We start from the raw sequence: 17,067 nt of genomic DNA, 5'->3' as shown, positions 1-17,067 counted from the left end.
TTTCTTACGCCGCAAGTGACGAGTACCTCGTCCAGTACCCCGGAGCCGGCGCGTCCAAGTAATGTGAGTTCTCCTTGTGTCCTTGCGCGGTGACGGGGGCGTTCCCAGGACAATGTCTGGTATTGACCGGATATCGTGTAGCCCCCACCAGTCAATAACGCAGGTGACAAGTCGTCGCAATTCGTGACGTCGATTGCAGCTACCAAGACGTCGTACACCTCGTCCTCTACGTCTGTGCTAGAGAGCGCCACAAGCATCAGCATCTCCAGTTCAGCGCCAACGACGAGTAGGTTTTTCATTTCACTTACCCCGGTCGTCACAGCTCCGATTCCATTCCTGTCCTCGGACGTAAGGAAAGGCGTACAGAGCCCGGCGACACAGACTTCGGTCGCCTCTCTGCCAACTACGGTTCTCTCCACGGCGACAACAAGCTCTTCATACTCATACGAGACTGCAGAGTCAGACAAGATGGAGGACTACCCTTCTCATGCCCATGACAACCTCCACGCCAATACCGAGAAGGCCCTCATTGCCGTTGGCTCCGTTGGTAAGCCGACCTGATCTTGGCCGCGAATGCATAGCTGACGGCTGTCACAGGCGCTACAATCATCGTGTTCTTCGTTGCTTGGCTCAGCTGGAAATGCTTCAAGATGCGACGGGGCAAAGAATACTCTGGCAATTGGATGCCGGCATCCTTCTCGTTTGAGAGACCCAAACAGATTGTCATCAGTTTGGCGTCTCGAGTTCCCGTCCTGAAGGACAAGCTGGCCAAGCGGACCTGGTCCAACCTGGAGAAGCCGTACGACGACGCCTACTGGGAGAAGCAATTGCCTTACACAGGGGCCGCAAGCGAGAAGCCAAACGGCATCACAGTTCACACGGCAATTGTAAGGGAGAGCGTGGTTGGCGACAACCAGGGCTTTGCCGGTCTCACCCGTCACGGTCCGAGCCAGTCCATATCGTCGACCCAGCCGCAATTCAACAACACGCTGCGATCAAACTACCAAGTCCGCAATGGCCGCATGAGCGAGATTTCGTCGCTCTCGTCCGGGTTTGGTGACGGAGACATAATCATGCCTCCGCCCAACGCCAAGACGACCATCACAGCGGCCCGCCTGACCGTGCCGGCACCCGCGGCGACGCGCTCCAGCGTCAGCGAGATTTCGCAACGGCGCGAGACCATGTACACGGAGGCGTCCGAGGATCCGATCCCGCGGTTTCGCAGCATCAACTCGTGGGTGAGGCAGCAGACTGGACGGGTGAAGCGCGCCAAACAGCGCGAAGTTGCGGCCAGCGATGCGCCCCCGGTGCCGAACATGCCTCCGGAGCAGGAGTTCAGGCTCATGATGCCGGACGGCGAAGAGCCGCGGAGGGCGCAAGTAGAAGGGTCGCAGCGCGATGAACGGGGAGGGGTGAGCGAATCGTAGCGCCGAGGAGACGGTGTTCTCCGGCCATTGACAATACACATGTGAAATAAATGTCCAATGGTAGCAGTTATGCCTGTATAGAATAGTCTGGATACTAGTATAATGCTGCGGTGTGTTTTAAGCCGGCACGCTGCGGCGGCCAATCTGGTCTATCCTTGAAGCCGCGAGGGCGGTCGGTTCGGCCCTGGGTCCGAACTGCACGTACGGAACGAGACTTTGTCGCCCCGAACGTCAAGCTTCTATTTGTAAGGAAACATTTCCCAAAACCCAATCTCCATCTGGGAATAAGTTAGAAACCAGGAAGGTCCGTTGAAATCACCTTCGTTACTCACCTTGAGGGCATGAATGAATATCTTGACGAGTTCCTCCACACGAGAGGGCGCCTGCCGTCTCATGTTGTCTTCTATCAGTTCTGCGGGGGGAAAACACGGAGTCGTTTCAGCATCTCATCTTCTGCCTGAAGTACAAAGGGGCGCAATCGCAGAAGAGGGGGGCTTCGTAAGGGGGAGGGAAGTGGACGCACCGGAACCAAGCTTCACGGCGGCGACATAGTCGTCGGCAATGTAGTTCTCTATCCAGGGCCAGAAGGTGTTGCCGTCACGGCGGGTATCGGGGTGAGCGTGGAGCATCTTGGCGACGGCGCCGTAGCCGAGGAGGCAGGGTGCGATGGCCATCTGCAGGGCGAGCCAGTCTTCGCTCTGGCCGATGTCGAGCACGTAGCGCGTGTATGCGGTGCAGGCTGTTTGAGGGCGAGTGGGTTTCCGGGGTCAGTTCTTGCGCGTGTACGACCGGGACGACACAGGGGAAGAGGGAATAATTCGGGGATACGGGAAGAGCGGATGGTACCTTGCTTCTCTTCCGTGGCGCGCATCTCGGCGACGGATATACCGAAGGACTCGCAGTAGCTTATGTGTAGTTTCAGCTCGTGCATGATGTGCCCGACGGATTCGCTAGACTGTGGCGGGGGAGGCAGTTGGCGTTAGTTAATCCTGGCATTCTACGCGAGCGCACACGACCTGTGATGCGAGTGTTTATGGGCGGCACGGGACAGACTCACCCTCGCAATGTCGGTGATATATGTCGTCTTGTACCCGGCAAGAGCATTGGCGCGGGCAAAGTGAATCTGCAATTAGAGTCGGGCACGCCCGAAGGTCAGCGGCATTCTGGCTTTGGACTCCTGAGGTCTCTTACAAGGTAAAGATAGTCCTGGATGATGTAGCCCTTGAAGGATTCGTGGGGCAGTGTGCCGTCCCCGAGAGCCATGACGAACGGGTGGTAGACGAACTCTTTCCAGACGTCCCTGACGTCGGGCCGGTCCAGGAGGTACTCGATAAAGTAACCCCTATTCCGTCGCAACTCTCTGTTAGATCATGCCACCACAATCATATCGCAAGGACTCACGGTGAGAATGGCAGGTTAAAGGTCGAATGAAAGTGGTTCAAGGGCCCGTGACCGCTGCCGAGCTGAGGTGCCTCGCGGATGCCGGCTTCGACGTATCGGCACGCGGCCCGGACGGCGGCGGGGACGTCCTTGCCCGCAGCCAGGCCGGATGAGATGGCGGCTTGCTTTCGTCAGTGCACGACACTAGAATGGGGCGGGTAGGGATTGGGGTGACTGAAGGAGCACTCACCTGCGAGCGAGCAGCCGGTGCCGTGGGTGCTCGTGCTCTCCTGCCAGGGGCTCTCGACTCGCATCACAAACCCGTCGGGCCCGACGAGCGTGTCCACAACGACCTTTTCCCGTGCGTCGGGCTGAGCGACAGTCATGTCGGCGGTAGCGAAGGGTAGGTGCCCGCCCTTGACAAGCACCCACTCGGGGCCGAGAGCCTGGATGCGCCGGCCCACGGCCTCGACGTCGGCAACAGAGCGAATGTGCTCTTCCTTGTCGCCGGCGCCGTTCTCGGCGAGGATGAGCTTCGCCTCAGGGATGTTGGGCGTGAGCACCGTGGTGAGCGGCAGAAGGCGTTGCGAAAGGACATGGATGGCGTCGTGGGGGAGCAGTTGCGCACCCGATGTTGAGACCATGACCTGGACGAAAGGGGGGGGCATTGACGTTAACGACCTCCATTGCTGCTACACAGCGCTGATAGAAGATTCCTTACCGGGTCGACGACGAGAGCGCGAGCCTTGTGCTTCTGCACCTGTCTCGAGACCGTCTCGACGGTCTCTGCAGCCGCCAGCATGCCTGTGATGTTCTCCATTCAGTCACGCGTCGAGGAGCTGGAGTTGACAGGAGAGGGATCTTTGACTCTCACCCGTCGTGATGACATCGGCGCCCACGTCCTCGAGGCACGCCTCGATCTGGCGCTCCACAAAGTCAGCGGGCACGACGTGGATGCCTTTGACGCCCGTCGTGTTCTGCACCGTCAGGGCCGTCGTCGCCGTCATGGCGTAGCAGCCGTGCGCGGCGAGAACCTTTTGGCCCGCCTCGAGCCCGCTGTGTCGGCGGGGGCGCGGGAGCGCATCGTGTTAGCTTTCTTCTCTTCTCTTCTTGCTTGCATGCGTTGTCTGCCCGTCGCCTCGGGAGGAGCACGGAAAAGAGAGTGTGTTTCGCGCACGGCGATGGGCGGGGGTGTGCATGAAGGGATGCGGCATGAGTGAGTGAGGGAAAGAGCGACTCACGCGCCGCCGGAGCTGTCGGAGCCCGCGATGAGCAGCACCCTGGGCGGAGCCATGATTGCTGCTGCGATACTGCTGCGCTTTGCGGGTGCCTTGGAATTCACGTTGCCTGCTGCAGAGGCTCGTGGCGGTGCTGTGCTCAAGGTGAAAGAGGGTTGAACGTGTCGATGCTCGCTCGACTCACCCTCAATCCGTCATGATGTCAAATGCCACTGTCAGATGGTGGGGCTCTAAACATGAACCGGCAGCTGCTGTCGACTACATCGGCCCACCACCACCTCCAACCTTTCGACGACCCGGACATCATCGTTCCGAATAGAACAGCGGCAATGAGCAAGGCCTGCTCTTTTCGGTCCGGTTTGGCTCGAGTGTAATACTCCAAAATAGGCATTTCCTACATGGCCACGCCCTGTCTTACACCCCTAGCGTAACAGAAAATGACAGACTTGCTCGCTGCCTCTGCCCCAGCCCGTACCCCAGGCGGCAAGCAAGAATCCACGCAGATAATGGCAGGGGAAAACAGGCCCAGAAACAAAGGCCAAAAGCGTCCAAAAAAGAAGTCCAAAGATCCGCGCTTAAACGCCCCCCAGACCTGGGTCAAAGATCGCCATTTGATGCCTCCCTGCTGCCGCTGTATCAAGTACATACTTGCAGCCGCCCATAGAAATCCAGGCCTCAAGTCGTCAAACACCTTTTCCCTCAGAGCCTTTACCGGTACGCCGTGCGCTCAATATTCATCCCCATCGAGTGTGCTCGCGTCGCACCTGCAGCGGCGCGGGCATGAGATCCGACGGCAACTCTGCCGGCTCGCTCACGCTCCTCTGTCTCTCGGTGCGATCGTCCCCCGAGCTTCCCTCGGCGCTCTCATCCCCAGCTGGCTCTGCCTCTCCGCCGCTGTCGCTCTCTTCTTCGCCAAACACGATCTGCCTCATGACGTTCTTTTCGAACAAGTCAATCACCAGTCGTCGCACCCCTAGTCGGTAATGATTCCACTCCATCAGTCCCATCACCTTCTTGAAGAATTCGGTGCTTCGAAACGCATTCGGCTTCCTCGACTTCAACTTTTGCAGTTCCGTGAGCGCCTTCTTGTAGAGCACCATATTGCCCAGATCGACGATGAGGCCCATGATGCGTTCATTGACGTCTGCGTCGCTGAGAAGTGGGGGCACCTCGGACGGCTCCAAGGGTGGGCGCGCCTGTCGCGCAGGGGGCTGTTCCTGGATGGTGCGCTGCGAATCGAGAAGCTTCATCGACGCCACATTGACGTGTTGCCACGGCTTCAGGGTGAACAGCTTGGAGAGGTCGTTCGGGATGCAAAGGCCAAGAGAAGCACCCATTGACGTCGTGTTGGCGTCCCATCCGTTCTCCGACAGGATCTCGAGACCATGCGTGGAACGTGAGATAAGCCCGAGCACGAAGAAGGCCGTGCCTCGCATGCTCATGACCCCGTGCGATACCGCAATTTCGATGATGCGCTCCACAACGTCGCTTGCTTCGAGGAACGGCGCGCCCAGCTCCATGGAACCAACATTGCCTACTGCCCAGAGGCAGCCCTTTACTTTTGTGAGTAACTCGCCCTCCACCGTCTGCATGCCGTGATCACGGATTGTCGCGACAAACTCTTCAAAGTGACCCTTGTCGCTGAGTAACTTGCAACCCTCTCGCGTACGGGTAAGCTCTCTGTAAAAGTGTGGGGGCACGTGCGTGTCGTGAAAGTCGGTCTCCGCCACTGTCTCGTCAAAGATGCTCATCCGGTGCGTGTTGTCGTCCGGGTCAGACAGGAACGCCCTGGCCAAGCTCGCCTCAATGACGCCAACATACGAGTCGTTGCGACCGAGGAACCAGTCATCCATCTCGTTGCTGATGTAGTCCAAACCGTCCAGGTAATGATATCCAATCGACGTCGACAGGAAGCGCAGGAGCAACGGGGCGCCAATCTCTCCGAGATGATCGAGAGCCGGTCGACACTCAACAATGTACTCCAGGAAAGTCTTCCTGTTACACGCATTCTCGAGAATCTTGATTGCTGTTGAGCAAACTTCGATCTCTGGATCATACAGCTGCGTAACGAGGAGCTGGATCGCCCATTTGGAGTCGCTCGCGCTGTCCTGAGTCTTCAGAGACGGTGTCGGTCTCATCGTGCATTTGCGGAGGGTGTTGGTGGCATGGATCCGGATATCCTTGGTGCCGCCCGTCAGGGCCTTGGACAGTAGAACGCGAGGGTGGCCCTGAAGGCTGTAGTCGAAGTTGGTCAACAACAGCTTGATCAGATCCGGACGCTGCTTCAGATCGACAATGTGGTACATCATGTTGAACATTCTCCAACGCTCCAACAGAAGAAGCCCCTTGGGGTCGGTACTGAGAACGCCCAGCATGGGAAAGTAGCCACAGCAGAGCGTGTCTGTCAGTCGGTCTTTGGCAAACATTGGGAACTGTGCCGTCAGCCCGCTCGTCTGTGAACCAAGTCAGTAGGTGTTATTGATCGACCGAGTTACACTGTCGCCCACTTACCGGATCGCATTGCGCCAGGCACTCAGCAACTTGCCTCAACAACTTGCTGTCGGCCAGAAACTTGATGCCCTCTGGGGACTGAAGCAACGAATGCATCAGCGCGCAACCCGCCTTGACGTACTTTTGCGTGTTTCTGGTGTTCTTGATCTCGGCAAATTTGTACTTGAAGGGCCGGTAGAAGCTCATGATGCGCTTCATGAATTTTGACGCCTTGATGGCCTCCTCCAGCCGCTTCCCCACCTGCAGGGGCCCATCGATCACCTTCATGATGACCTCCCAATTCCACTTCATATAGTTGGAGCTATTGAGGACTCCCGTATCAATCAGGAGCTGTCGAAATGTGGCGTCGTCAAATACAATAGACGTATTGGTCTTTGGGTGTTCGTCGAGCAGCCCCATGCTCTGCATGCTGTCGCTGGAAGGGAGAGCGCCTGCCATGGTTTCGGAGGGCGCGCTTCTGTACAGCGTCCTGCTAACGCTGCTGATCTGATAGACAATGCCCGAGGCTATAAAGTGGTCCTCATTTGTGAACTGTGTCGCAGCCGAGAATAGCTCTGGGAGGAGCTGAAGCTCGGAACTCCATGAAGGTGGAAGCAACCTGCTGGCCAACTTCAGCACTTCCCCGATCAACAAGGTTGTCTTGCGCTTCAGCATGGGGTCCTCCTCTGACTGGGCAATGTGCAACAAGCTCTGCAAGAGGCCGACTTTGATAAAGATGGCCAGAAGAAGGGCCGTGTAATGGTCCACAAAGTTTTGTTCGCTGTTGTCCTCTTCCAGATATAATGTAGCGCTTCTGTCTCTCGTGTTGGATGACTTCATGTTGGCAACTCGGCCGTAAGTCGTGAGCCTGCGCCCGGCCAGGAACGATGTCGCCCAGGCAGGCGGCTTGATTCGTAGCAAGGAGAACAGCAAGTCCAGCACTGTCTCCCGAATGGCCGCGTTGGGGAATAAGATGCTGGCGATGAGCGAGCGAATCGGTCGAAAGTCATACATGGAGAGGACCATCAGACCAGACCATGACCTCATCGCAACGGATATGGCTCTCGAGCTTTGCTTCAGTATACTCTCGGCACCGGCCAGCTGGTCTGTGAAGGCAGTGAAGACGACATCCAAACCGTAGCCAGGCAGGATGTATTTTCGTCGTTGAGGTGTGTCGAGCAGGAATAGAAAGGCGGACATTAGGCTTTCGGGCGCCTTGTATGTCCCCTCGGCCAGCGCCTCAGACAATGGCCCGAGGCCGCCAGATGCCACCAGAAGACGCGGGTCCCGCACCATTATCTCCGCAAGAGTCTCGATGCAAATGGGCCGTAGCCTGTCGATGTTCTGATCTGCCGGTTGAATGCCGGGGCGGCGCTCCTCTCCTTGCTCGGCAACAGCCACGATCGTCCGAACAACAGCCCGTGAGATTTCCTTGACACCGTCTTTAACGTCCAGGAAGGCTCGCACGAACTTGAGGGCCTGCTCTCGTTCAACATCGGCTTTGCGATAATTATTCAACGATCTGGAAGTCTCAGCAACGAATCTGGAAACGGGCTCATGGGGGCTTACCGTATCACCAAGAAGTCGGTGTTTAAGCTGCGAATTTTCTTGAGTGATGCTACGTCTGAAATGGCGTATCTCGTGGCTCGGTAGCCAGCCGCGACAACCTCCCGACTCTCACTCAGGAGCATCATTTGCATTCGCAAACCAAAGATGGACCAGACTAGATCATACTTGATGGCTGGGTGTCGCCTGAATAGATCCGCGAGCTGGTTCGCGCGGCTGACGTAGTACTCCGGCGTCATACCCTCCACCTCAAGCGCTTGAAGGAGCTCGGCCAGGAGGAAACTCGGGCTCTCCAGCAGCTCGTCTACGTCGGAGCCGGCAACGGACCTCGAGATGCTCGGCGGTGAGCGCAGCGTGCCAGTGGGGTGGAAGACGCTCTCCTGTGTGCGGTTCCTAGTCGGCGTGGTGGGCATCGGCGGTAGAGCCTTGGACCGCTGTGCATCGGATATCTTTTGTCGTAGCTCCTTGATGCGCAAATTGCTCGCGCTCAGCTCGGCCTCGACTCTCAGGCGTTGCTCCTTGGTCTGCTTGGCCTTCTTAATGTTGAGCGCCTCGAGCATGTTTTCGCTACCCTCCTTGATCTTCATCTCGCGATTCAAACGATCCTTGAGGGATGCCAGGGCCTGCTCGGCTGCCGAATTGGTCGCGTCTTCGTCGACCTTGTCCATGACGCTGCCCGGATATACGGACCCAGCAACGTCGACGCGACTCCCCGCGCGGGTCGACATCATCTGACTCCGCAGCTCGGAGCTGAAGCTACCAGGGCCGGCGTTGGGGTTCAAGCTGCTGCCGCGGGGCGCAAATGACACCGAGGAAGCGGAGAAGTTGCGAGCGGGGCCGCCATTGGGAAGCTGCAAGCCCGAGCCATCGCGGTCGAGGCTCGGCCGGCCAGACTGCGCGGCGTGGCCATGATGCTGCTGCGGCGCCTCCCGGGAAGGTTGGGGCGGCATGGCTACGCCCTTGTGGCCCGAGGCCGGCGAGGGAGCAGCCCGCGAGCAAAGGGAGATGTGCCCGCCGGCTGGGACTGCGCCCCCGGTTGGACTCGGAGCATCCGTCGAGTAGCTCCTGAGGTATGCTTTATCGACTCGACCGGTGTGTTATGGATTCCATTCGCCGGCAGGAGGTTGCGTAGGCTTCGTCGAGCTGTTGGGCGGTCGTGGCAGTCGGTGCTGACGCCGCTCTGGAGGGAGGGGATCGAGGGGATAGGCAGGGCGGTCGGAATGGGCGTCACGTCACGGGAGAGGAATCTCGCGGTCGATGGTGCACGGGCGTGCGCAGCAGTCAGGCAACTCGGTATCGACTGTAGCGACGGGCAAGACCCATGTTGGCTCGATTGGGCAGTCGTGATGGGCGACGTGGATGAGCAGTGGTGTTTTGGATGGACTGACGTTGGCCTCCAACAAGCAGTCGTGGTCGCGGAACGGTTGGCTGTTCGCAGGGCCCGCGCGCCGCTGGTGCTGGTGCTGGCGTTGCGCTACCGCGGTGGACCTGGACCTTGCAAGTGACGGAGAGGCGAGGGAGATGCCTGCCTCGAGTAGGTGGCCCAGGCATTTGGAAACCAGGGGAGCCCAGCTGAATGGAGTGCAATGGAAGGGTAGCCGGGCAGGTGGGGTCGCCCGCCGGGAGGGCTGGCGGCGTGTGTGGCGGCGTGCTGGTGCACGAGCCGCATCTGGGGCGGCAGGCGCTGGGGCTGTTTTAGGTGCTACCTAGGGAAGGTTGTCTGGGGACTCTGGGCAGTGGCGTCGGCGTGCCTCAGAACACCCGCGCCGGATAGCAGAGCAGCGCAGCGCAGCACAGCAGAGCACGGCAAAGCGCAGCGACACGCACGGCGGCGTGATGGTGGTGGGTGAGGACCCTCCGGTGGCGGCTGGGCCGTCCACCAACCTACAATAAGGTAGGTTAAGGTATGGATCACCTTTTGTCCAACAACCTTAACCCTCCGCATCCATTTGACAGGCGCCGGTGCCTGTTCGTATTGTGCGGAGTGGTGTCAGCCTCTGCGGCGGCAGGTCTCGACCACGAACCACGAACGGCTGCTCACAAACAAGACATGGTGCAGTACTGTACCCGTGGACCTAGTGTCGGGCGGCAGTGCTTTATCAAGTGCCTTATCTTGCCACCCTTGCCAAGTGTGTGAAGCCAGGTGGTGGTGGCATGGCAATCTTTGGTCCCGAGCGAGCGGGAGCTGGCGCAGATCCGATGGACGGGCCAGCCCTTCCGTTCCCCGACTCGACGCAGCTTCACGTCGGCCATTGCAAACTTTGATATCAAGTACATGTCGCCGGTGTAAGCACGTGCCAATGGATACATGCTCCAAGATCTCAGGGATGTCGGTGACACGGCCGGATTCGCCCCAGGTCAGGGCTCGGGCAGATACCAGGCCTGTCAGCATCAAGGCCACCGAAAAGGAAAGGAGCAAAACGAAGTGAAAATATAGCAAGATGGAAACAACAGGACATAGTAAACGACATGATTAAAATCAGCGCGTCCGCGCACGCGTAGACAATGAACCGCGCAGGTGGCCGGCCGCGAGGGCGGGATCACGGCGGTCGCCCCAGGCGGTTGCGGGGCGCGCGCGGGGCTCTGCGGCGCCTGCGACCATGGCTTATCATCGCGGGCCTCCGCCGTGTCGACTACTCGCGACCGCGAGATGAGATGATCGTTATTCACCGGGCTTGCGGAGAAAATGAGCTGACCTGGCGCGGATTTGCTGGTGCGCATCGTACGACCTGCCGCGCGCCCGTCCCTGAAACCCCTGCAGAATCGAATCGGTGTTGGGGAACGGGATCCGGTGCGGCGCACGCACGCACAAGACGAGACAATGAGCACGGGGCAAGCAGGCTGCTCCACGATTCCCCCGGCGCGGCGCTGTTGGCTCGTGCTGGGGGTGCCTGCTGCTATTGCTGGCTGGCTGCATGCAGACTTCGGATGCTCCAACCCGCCCACATGGCATCCCGTCTTGGAAACCTGGAATCCATCCATCCTCCCTTGGCCTCCCCCGGTGTCCCGCGTCGCTGCCCTGGCCCCTGGGGTTCGGCGGGCTCCGGGCCAGCCTCCCCCCCAGGCCGCTGCCCGCCCCGCCGCCCGGCTGCCCTGCCCCAGTGCGGCGAGCCCTCTGGCTGGCTGCGTAGCGCGATGCGAGCTCTCCCTGGGCGCATCTGGCCGATGAGGGTCCCCGGCTCGCTCGTCGCGGGCCGCCTCGGCGTCGCGGAGGCGGCCCCCAGGCCGGACTCTGCGCTGGCGCGTATATTATATACGCCCGGCCGCCGCCCGTGACGCCATTCACTGAATCCCGTTGGAACGCGCCAAACAAGTCATCCAGTCCCAGTCCCGTGGTGTGGTGGTAGAGTCGTCTTCCTCAGGCCCATTCTCACAGTCTTGCATTGCCAGCTTACACTTATCACTAAACCTTCGCCTCACCTTCCTTCAAACTTCACTCAACCACCCGCCGCCGCCGCCACCGCCATCATGCCTTACGTCTCCTCCGCGCGCTACGGCAAGGACAATGTCCGCGTCCTCAAGGTCTCGCGCGACGCCAGCACCGGCATCCAGTACGTCACCGAGATGACCGTCTGCTGCCTGCTCGAGGGCGACATCGACTCCTCCTACACGCGCGCCGACAACAGCGTCGTCGTCGCCACCGACTCCATCAAGAACACCACCTTCATCATGGCCAAGCAGCACCCCGTCACCCCGCCAGAGCTGTTCGCCTCCATCCTCGGCAACCACTTCATCCAAAAGTACAACCACATCCACGCCGCCAACGTCCGCGTCATCACCAAGCGCTGGAACCGCATGGACGTCGACGGCAAGCCGCACCCCCACAGCTTCATCAAGGACGCCGGCGAGACCCGCAACGTCGAGGTCCGCGCCAGCCGCCGCGACGGCATCGCCGTCACCAGCTCTATTGCCGGCCTGTCCGTCCTCAAGAGCACCGGCTCTGCCTTCCACGGCTTCGTCCGCGACGAGTACACCACCCTGCCTGAGACCTGGGACCGCATCCTCGCCACCGACGTCGATGCTCGGTGGAACTGGAAGGTTTTCCCCGACCTGCGCGCCGTTGAGCGCAGCATCCCCAAGTTCGACCGCGCCTTCGAGGCTGCTCGCAACATCACCCTGAAGCTCTTTGCCGAGGACAACAGCGCCAGCGTCCAGAACACCATGTACAAGATGTGCGAGCAGATCCTCGAGGCCGTCCCGGAGATCGACAACGTCGCCTATGCTCTGCCCAACAACCACAACTTTGAGCTTGGTAAGCCACACCCGTCAATATAACATCGCGATTTCACAGAGCAGGTGCTGACATTGTGACAGACCTGACCTGGCACAAGGGCCTGAAGAACACTGGCGAGGATGCTGAGGTCTACGTTCCCCAGTCCAACCCCAACGGCCTCATCAAGTGCGAGGTCTCCCGAGAGTACGTTTCCCCGATTTGCAGAATCCAGGTCCCGAACAACCAACTGACAGTATTGCACAGTGGACGGAATCCCAACATTGTTAGAGCCAAGATTTAGAGGAATACATGTGTCATATCTCACTTCCCGCGGGTACATATTTTACAGTCCTAGACTGCGTGTCTGTAGTATAGCCTATACGAGGTTTATCGCAATACCACTGAGATTTTTGACATGTTCCCTGGCTCTGCTGGAGCCACGTGCCGACTCTCTGCGCAACATCTCTGTACACGGGATGTGGGCAGTGCGCTGTGATCGAGTTGATTGCTGCACCCAACATGGCCACTTGCATCGCTCAGCGCATCCCTAATACTTGCGCAGCAAGACCATAAATCAGCCAGTTCGGCCATTCGCTCTCTACCAAATCCTAGGTATGCCCGTATAGTACAGATAGTACAAGTGTTGTCCCTATGTTCTAGCGACCCTTCGCCTTTGAATCAAGCGCCCCAAAAATGACTCAATCATAATCTCTCCGTGTCCTTTTGCCGCAGGACCTGGACGGCCTTGTCCCAGCCCTCACTGCCCACAACAACGCCGCCGAACCGTATCAAGTTTTGCTTGTACGGGTGCGCGTCGCCTTCAAACGCCTTCAGGCGTGCCAGCCTCTTGTCGCGCAACCTGTTCTTGGGCAGCATGCCCCGGACCGCCTTCCGCAGAATTTCGCTGCCTCCTTGCTTCTCCATCAGGGCGTCCATGGTGAGAGCCTTGAGGCTACCCGGCCGCGTCGTGTGTCTGTAGTACATTTTCCTCCACTTCTTGTGCCCGGTTGTGTGCAGCGCCGCGCAGTTCGTTACAACGACGTAGTCGCCGCAGTCGGTAGACGGGTCGAATATGGGTTTGTTCTTGCCCATCAGGAGAACGGCGATTCGCGACGCCAGGCGGCCCAGGGACGGCGGCGTCACGCCCGGCTTGGTGGTGAGGGTCTGGTGAGGCGCGGACGCGGAGACAGAGTGCCATACTCGGGAGTAGGCCAGCCGTGTCTGTTCAAGTTTGTCAGGGAGTTGGCTCTCAAGCGAGAACTGAGAAGTTCAGATTTGCCATTGCTTACCAGGCCGACATGTTGAGACATATTGTGTGCCCCTGAGGATCAATGCCTCGACGATCTGTCAGCTCTCGGGCGTAGAGCTGGCACCAATGGGCCGCAGTGTCGTAGGTACTGGTTGAATGGCTTGCTGAAGCAGGTCTGGCAGCGTGCGAACGAGGCCGTCACGAAAGTTTGACCGCTGACTCAGCTTCCTCAATTGCCTGGGTCACATGATGTCGCGATTGCGCTGAAGCTCCGAGCTTGCCCCACTGCGCGGCACGGATTCTACCGCGCATGGGCCTCGCTTTCCGGCGTTGGATTTCAAAGCACTACAGCGCTGAAGCACCACTTAAAAATGTCGCTTCTTAGAGGCGCGTTTCCAAGAGTTGCTTTAGCATCATCCCTTGGACTGCTGGCCGGGTATTCTCTATATCGCTACAAGACAGCGCCGCACCGTCTGTACGAGCAAGGGAAAACAATAGGTAAGTCGCCCTTGGGAGTGGTGCCGCCGAGCTAGCCGGCTTAATTGTGATAGGTACTTACACAAGGACACCTCAGGCGATATGACCGTCAAGCACTCCTTCCAGGTGCGAGCCCCTTTTCAGTGCCGATGTACCATTCCCATCTGCTAGAGGACAAGGGCAACGGGAGATTTTCTTTTCTTCTTTTCCTTTCAGCCGTGACTGTGCAAATCTTGTAGCTGATGAAACACGTTGCGACTAGACTCAGTTTGCTGTGCCGCTGTCGTGTGAGGGTTGTGTCACGGCTGTTTCAGACCAACTCTACAAGCTCGGAGGCATCACCAAGGTCGAAGGCAACCTTCAGAACCAGCTAATCTCTGTCGAGGGATCGGGTACGCCACCTCACCGAGATGCTACTTGCCCACTGGTTGACTGACGCACTGCCACGGTCCAGCTGCGCCATCGGCGATAGTCGAGGCCATACAAGCAACGGGCAGGGATGCCATCCTCCGTGGATCGGGTGCATCAGACAGTATGTGTGGAAACTATACTTCCGAACCCAGATCCTTCCGTGACTCGCCGTCTCGCCACAGCGTCTGATCTTCGCTGCCGTCGCTGACGCCTCCCGCTCACAGGTGCCGCCGTGAGCATCCTTGAAACCTTTGCGGACAGGGTCGAGAGACACGACAATGATGATCAGGACCGCGATGTAAGGGGACTGGCTCGCATGGTGCAGGTCAGTCCAGAGAGGACGCTGGTTGACTTGACTGTCCGAGGCGTGGCGCCGGGGACGTACCGGGCTACTATCCGCGCGTACGGCGACCTCAAAGATGGCGCCACGTCAACGGGGCCCGTATGGTCTGGAGATAATGGGCAAGACAAAGGAACGCTGGGAGTGGTTCGGGTGGGAGAGGACGGTCGAGGTGCTGCGTTCGTCGACCACCCGTTCCAGATCTGGGAAGTGATCGGTCATGCCATGGTCCTCACGAGGCAGGATGAGGAAGCCTCCAAGCCGCTACACAACGACGAGAATACTGTCGTCGGCGTGATCGCAAGGAGCGCCGGCATGTGGGAGAACGACAAGACTGTCTGCTCGTGCACGGGCAAGACTCTCTGGGAGGAAAGGAAGGACGAGCTGAAGAAGGGGATGCTATGAGCGGCAAAGCCGATGATGCTCTCGACGACGTAAGTCGAAGACATTTGACGAATTCAACGATGTTGATGCTCCACTATTGTCCGGCATTGTGTCTCGTCGGGAAGCAGCGGGCAAAAGTCGGGCTCGGAAGACCATTGGAGTAGTGATCACTCTATCATCAAACATACGTGTCGCGAGTCGCGCTCAAACCCTGGAAACAACGGCAGATGAGATGCGACACGACATGAAGGTCTCTATCTTTCAGAACGAACCCGTCTATGGCCACGACTGGCTAACTGGCTCCCAGTTGCCAACCGAGCGGCGGCACGAGGTCAATATTCGCAGAGTATGCATGGTCGGAGCAGTGTGGCAGGTGGACGGACCGAGCTCAAAGTCTGTCAGCCCGCCGAGGGTGTATAAAATGGCACCACGAATCGAACCACGGTGGCATCAGGTCCAAGTGTACATTGCGAGGATGCGATGCCTTGGCGCAAGATGTGGCGAGGGAATCCTTGAACTGGGAGGTGCACATGCGGGCGGCGCAAGACCCATATCCTGCCTCATGATTATTCGTAGTGGACATCTGGGGGTGGCCAAGTTCCTTGATCTTGGGGAGCGAAGCGAGGTTCATCTCAAAGCCCAGACGTCTACCCGTGGTTGTCTGTGGGTACGTTGGAAAGCGAGGAGCGAGGGGCGGCTTCCGACATTGGGATACTAGGACAAGCACATGGGCAGACCCATTCCTGGCACAAGGGTCTGGCGTCACCGCCTGTGCAGTCAGCGAAGGCGTGCTGATCTGATGATCCAATCAGATAACATGGGACGGGATGCAGTCTTTTTGGATATCACAGCGAGGAGAAGCAGGGGAATGTGATGGTCAAGGGACGGGAGCTTGCGAGAGGGGCACGCACCATGATGGCGTCGCAAGCGGTCTTTCCCGCCCAGTTGGGGGCCTTTCACGGGACGGCCCACGGTCACCACGAATTTGTTGGCCGCGATGGGAAGAGCCGTGGTCGGTCAACTTTTCCGGTCCCCTGATGGACAGGGTGACGGGTTACGTCTTCCTGTCACCGTCGTTCTGCAGCCGCCGGGCTTGGGTGGAGGCGTTGACTAGCGCACTCCCGGGGCTCGTGGCCGTCGCATGGGCGGCCCAACGACGAGTGGCCGGTGCCCAATGACACGGCAGATGCGCCTTGGGATGACTTGCTCCCGCTGCAGCGCCATTGCTTTTTCATCTCGGGGTTTAGCTGCAAGTGATGGATTGGGGAGGTTAGTGATGTGTGTGTTGTGTCTATTTCTGGGCGTCTACGCCGCAAGAGGGGTAATGGGCGATATGCTTTTCCGTGCCTGATGGAATCTTTGGGACGCGTAGGTCTACTATGCTACCTTTCCGGGGCCGAATCTTGATCAGGTGCACGCAGATGAGGTACCTACAAAGTTCTGCCTGCATGCAAGTGCAGGCCTTCTCGCACAATGTGCTGTGCTCTGCTGTTTGCTGTAGGCATGAACAAGCCGGCATCTGCAAGGAACGTCGGCTGGAACCCTGTGCCTGGACGACGTTGCATCGAGCCGGCGCTTACACGGGGTGCGAGCAAGGTTCGCAGCGAGGTCGAGCGGGCACCACGAGGCCTGCACGGAACCAACACGGGGCGGCGCACGCGGACGTCATGGCTCCCCGTCTGCTGGGACATAAGGTAAGGTACCGTCGGTTCGCTCTTTCTGCAGTCCACCACCACCGCCGCCGGTGGACCGGGACGACTAGTACCAGGTGGTTGACCACCAAGGCGGATGACGGATGCCCCGGGCTGACGACGACGGCATGTCTGGTGAGGTGGACAGCAGTGAATTACGGAGTACCGGTGCAGTCGTGAGAAGGTTCAGGTTCAGGGCAG

General features: G+C 58.9%; 6 protein-coding genes across 6 annotated transcripts; 3 read left to right on the top strand and 3 right to left on the bottom strand.

The window, feature by feature from the left end:
- Nucleotides 1-468: 468 nt before the first annotated feature.
- Nucleotides 469-1,427, top strand: PLICBS_005753 (uncharacterized protein; the record flags this gene model as incomplete). Its single annotated transcript, XM_018319450.1, has 2 exons — nucleotides 469-547; nucleotides 598-1,427. 2 exons carry the CDS (start codon nucleotides 469-471, stop codon nucleotides 1,425-1,427), a joined length of 909 nt encoding a protein of 302 aa, XP_018181924.1.
- A 239-nt stretch (nucleotides 1,428-1,666) lies between these two features.
- Nucleotides 1,667-4,101, bottom strand: PLICBS_005752 (uncharacterized protein; the record flags this gene model as incomplete). The annotated part of the gene is made up of 11 exons (XM_065600796.1): nucleotides 1,667-1,705; nucleotides 1,760-1,839; nucleotides 1,951-2,166; nucleotides 2,274-2,382; nucleotides 2,485-2,550; nucleotides 2,619-2,769; nucleotides 2,829-2,988; nucleotides 3,058-3,454; nucleotides 3,529-3,611; nucleotides 3,682-3,863; nucleotides 4,049-4,101. The coding sequence occupies 11 exons, from the start codon at nucleotides 4,099-4,101 to the stop codon at nucleotides 1,667-1,669; spliced, it is 1,536 nt and encodes a 511-aa protein (XP_065456868.1).
- A 678-nt stretch (nucleotides 4,102-4,779) lies between these two features.
- On the bottom strand, nucleotides 4,780-9,051 carry PLICBS_005751 (uncharacterized protein; the record flags this gene model as incomplete). Its single annotated transcript, XM_018319448.2, has 3 exons — nucleotides 4,780-6,498; nucleotides 6,557-8,057; nucleotides 8,105-9,051. 3 exons carry the CDS (start codon nucleotides 9,049-9,051, stop codon nucleotides 4,780-4,782), a joined length of 4,167 nt encoding a protein of 1,388 aa, XP_018181922.2.
- Nucleotides 9,052-11,569: 2,518 nt separating this feature from the next.
- On the top strand, nucleotides 11,570-12,615 carry PLICBS_005750 (uncharacterized protein; the record flags this gene model as incomplete). Its single annotated transcript, XM_018319447.2, has 3 exons — nucleotides 11,570-12,353; nucleotides 12,416-12,518; nucleotides 12,579-12,615. The coding sequence occupies 3 exons, from the start codon at nucleotides 11,570-11,572 to the stop codon at nucleotides 12,613-12,615; spliced, it is 924 nt and encodes a 307-aa protein (XP_018181921.2).
- A 401-nt stretch (nucleotides 12,616-13,016) lies between these two features.
- PLICBS_005749 (mitochondrial 54S ribosomal protein uL13m) lies at nucleotides 13,017-13,624 on the bottom strand (the record flags this gene model as incomplete). The annotated part of the gene is made up of 2 exons (XM_018319446.1): nucleotides 13,017-13,535; nucleotides 13,604-13,624. 2 exons carry the CDS (start codon nucleotides 13,622-13,624, stop codon nucleotides 13,017-13,019), a joined length of 540 nt encoding a protein of 179 aa, XP_018181920.1.
- Nucleotides 13,625-14,142: 518 nt separating this feature from the next.
- PLICBS_005748 (copper chaperone) lies at nucleotides 14,143-15,196 on the top strand (the record flags this gene model as incomplete). The annotated part of the gene is made up of 4 exons (XM_018319445.2): nucleotides 14,143-14,166; nucleotides 14,303-14,432; nucleotides 14,495-14,572; nucleotides 14,676-15,196. The coding sequence occupies 4 exons, from the start codon at nucleotides 14,143-14,145 to the stop codon at nucleotides 15,194-15,196; spliced, it is 753 nt and encodes a 250-aa protein (XP_018181919.2).
- Nucleotides 15,197-17,067: the final 1,871 nt, after the last annotated feature.

Source organism: Purpureocillium lilacinum, assembly GCF_023168085.1.
Source record: "Purpureocillium lilacinum CBS 284.36 DNA, scaffold_4, whole genome shotgun sequence".
Classification (NCBI taxonomy): Eukaryota; Fungi; Ascomycota; class Sordariomycetes; order Hypocreales; family Ophiocordycipitaceae; genus Purpureocillium; species Purpureocillium lilacinum.
The sequence above is the reverse complement of the archived record's forward strand: the minus strand, read 5'-3'. Positions and strand labels throughout refer to the sequence as shown.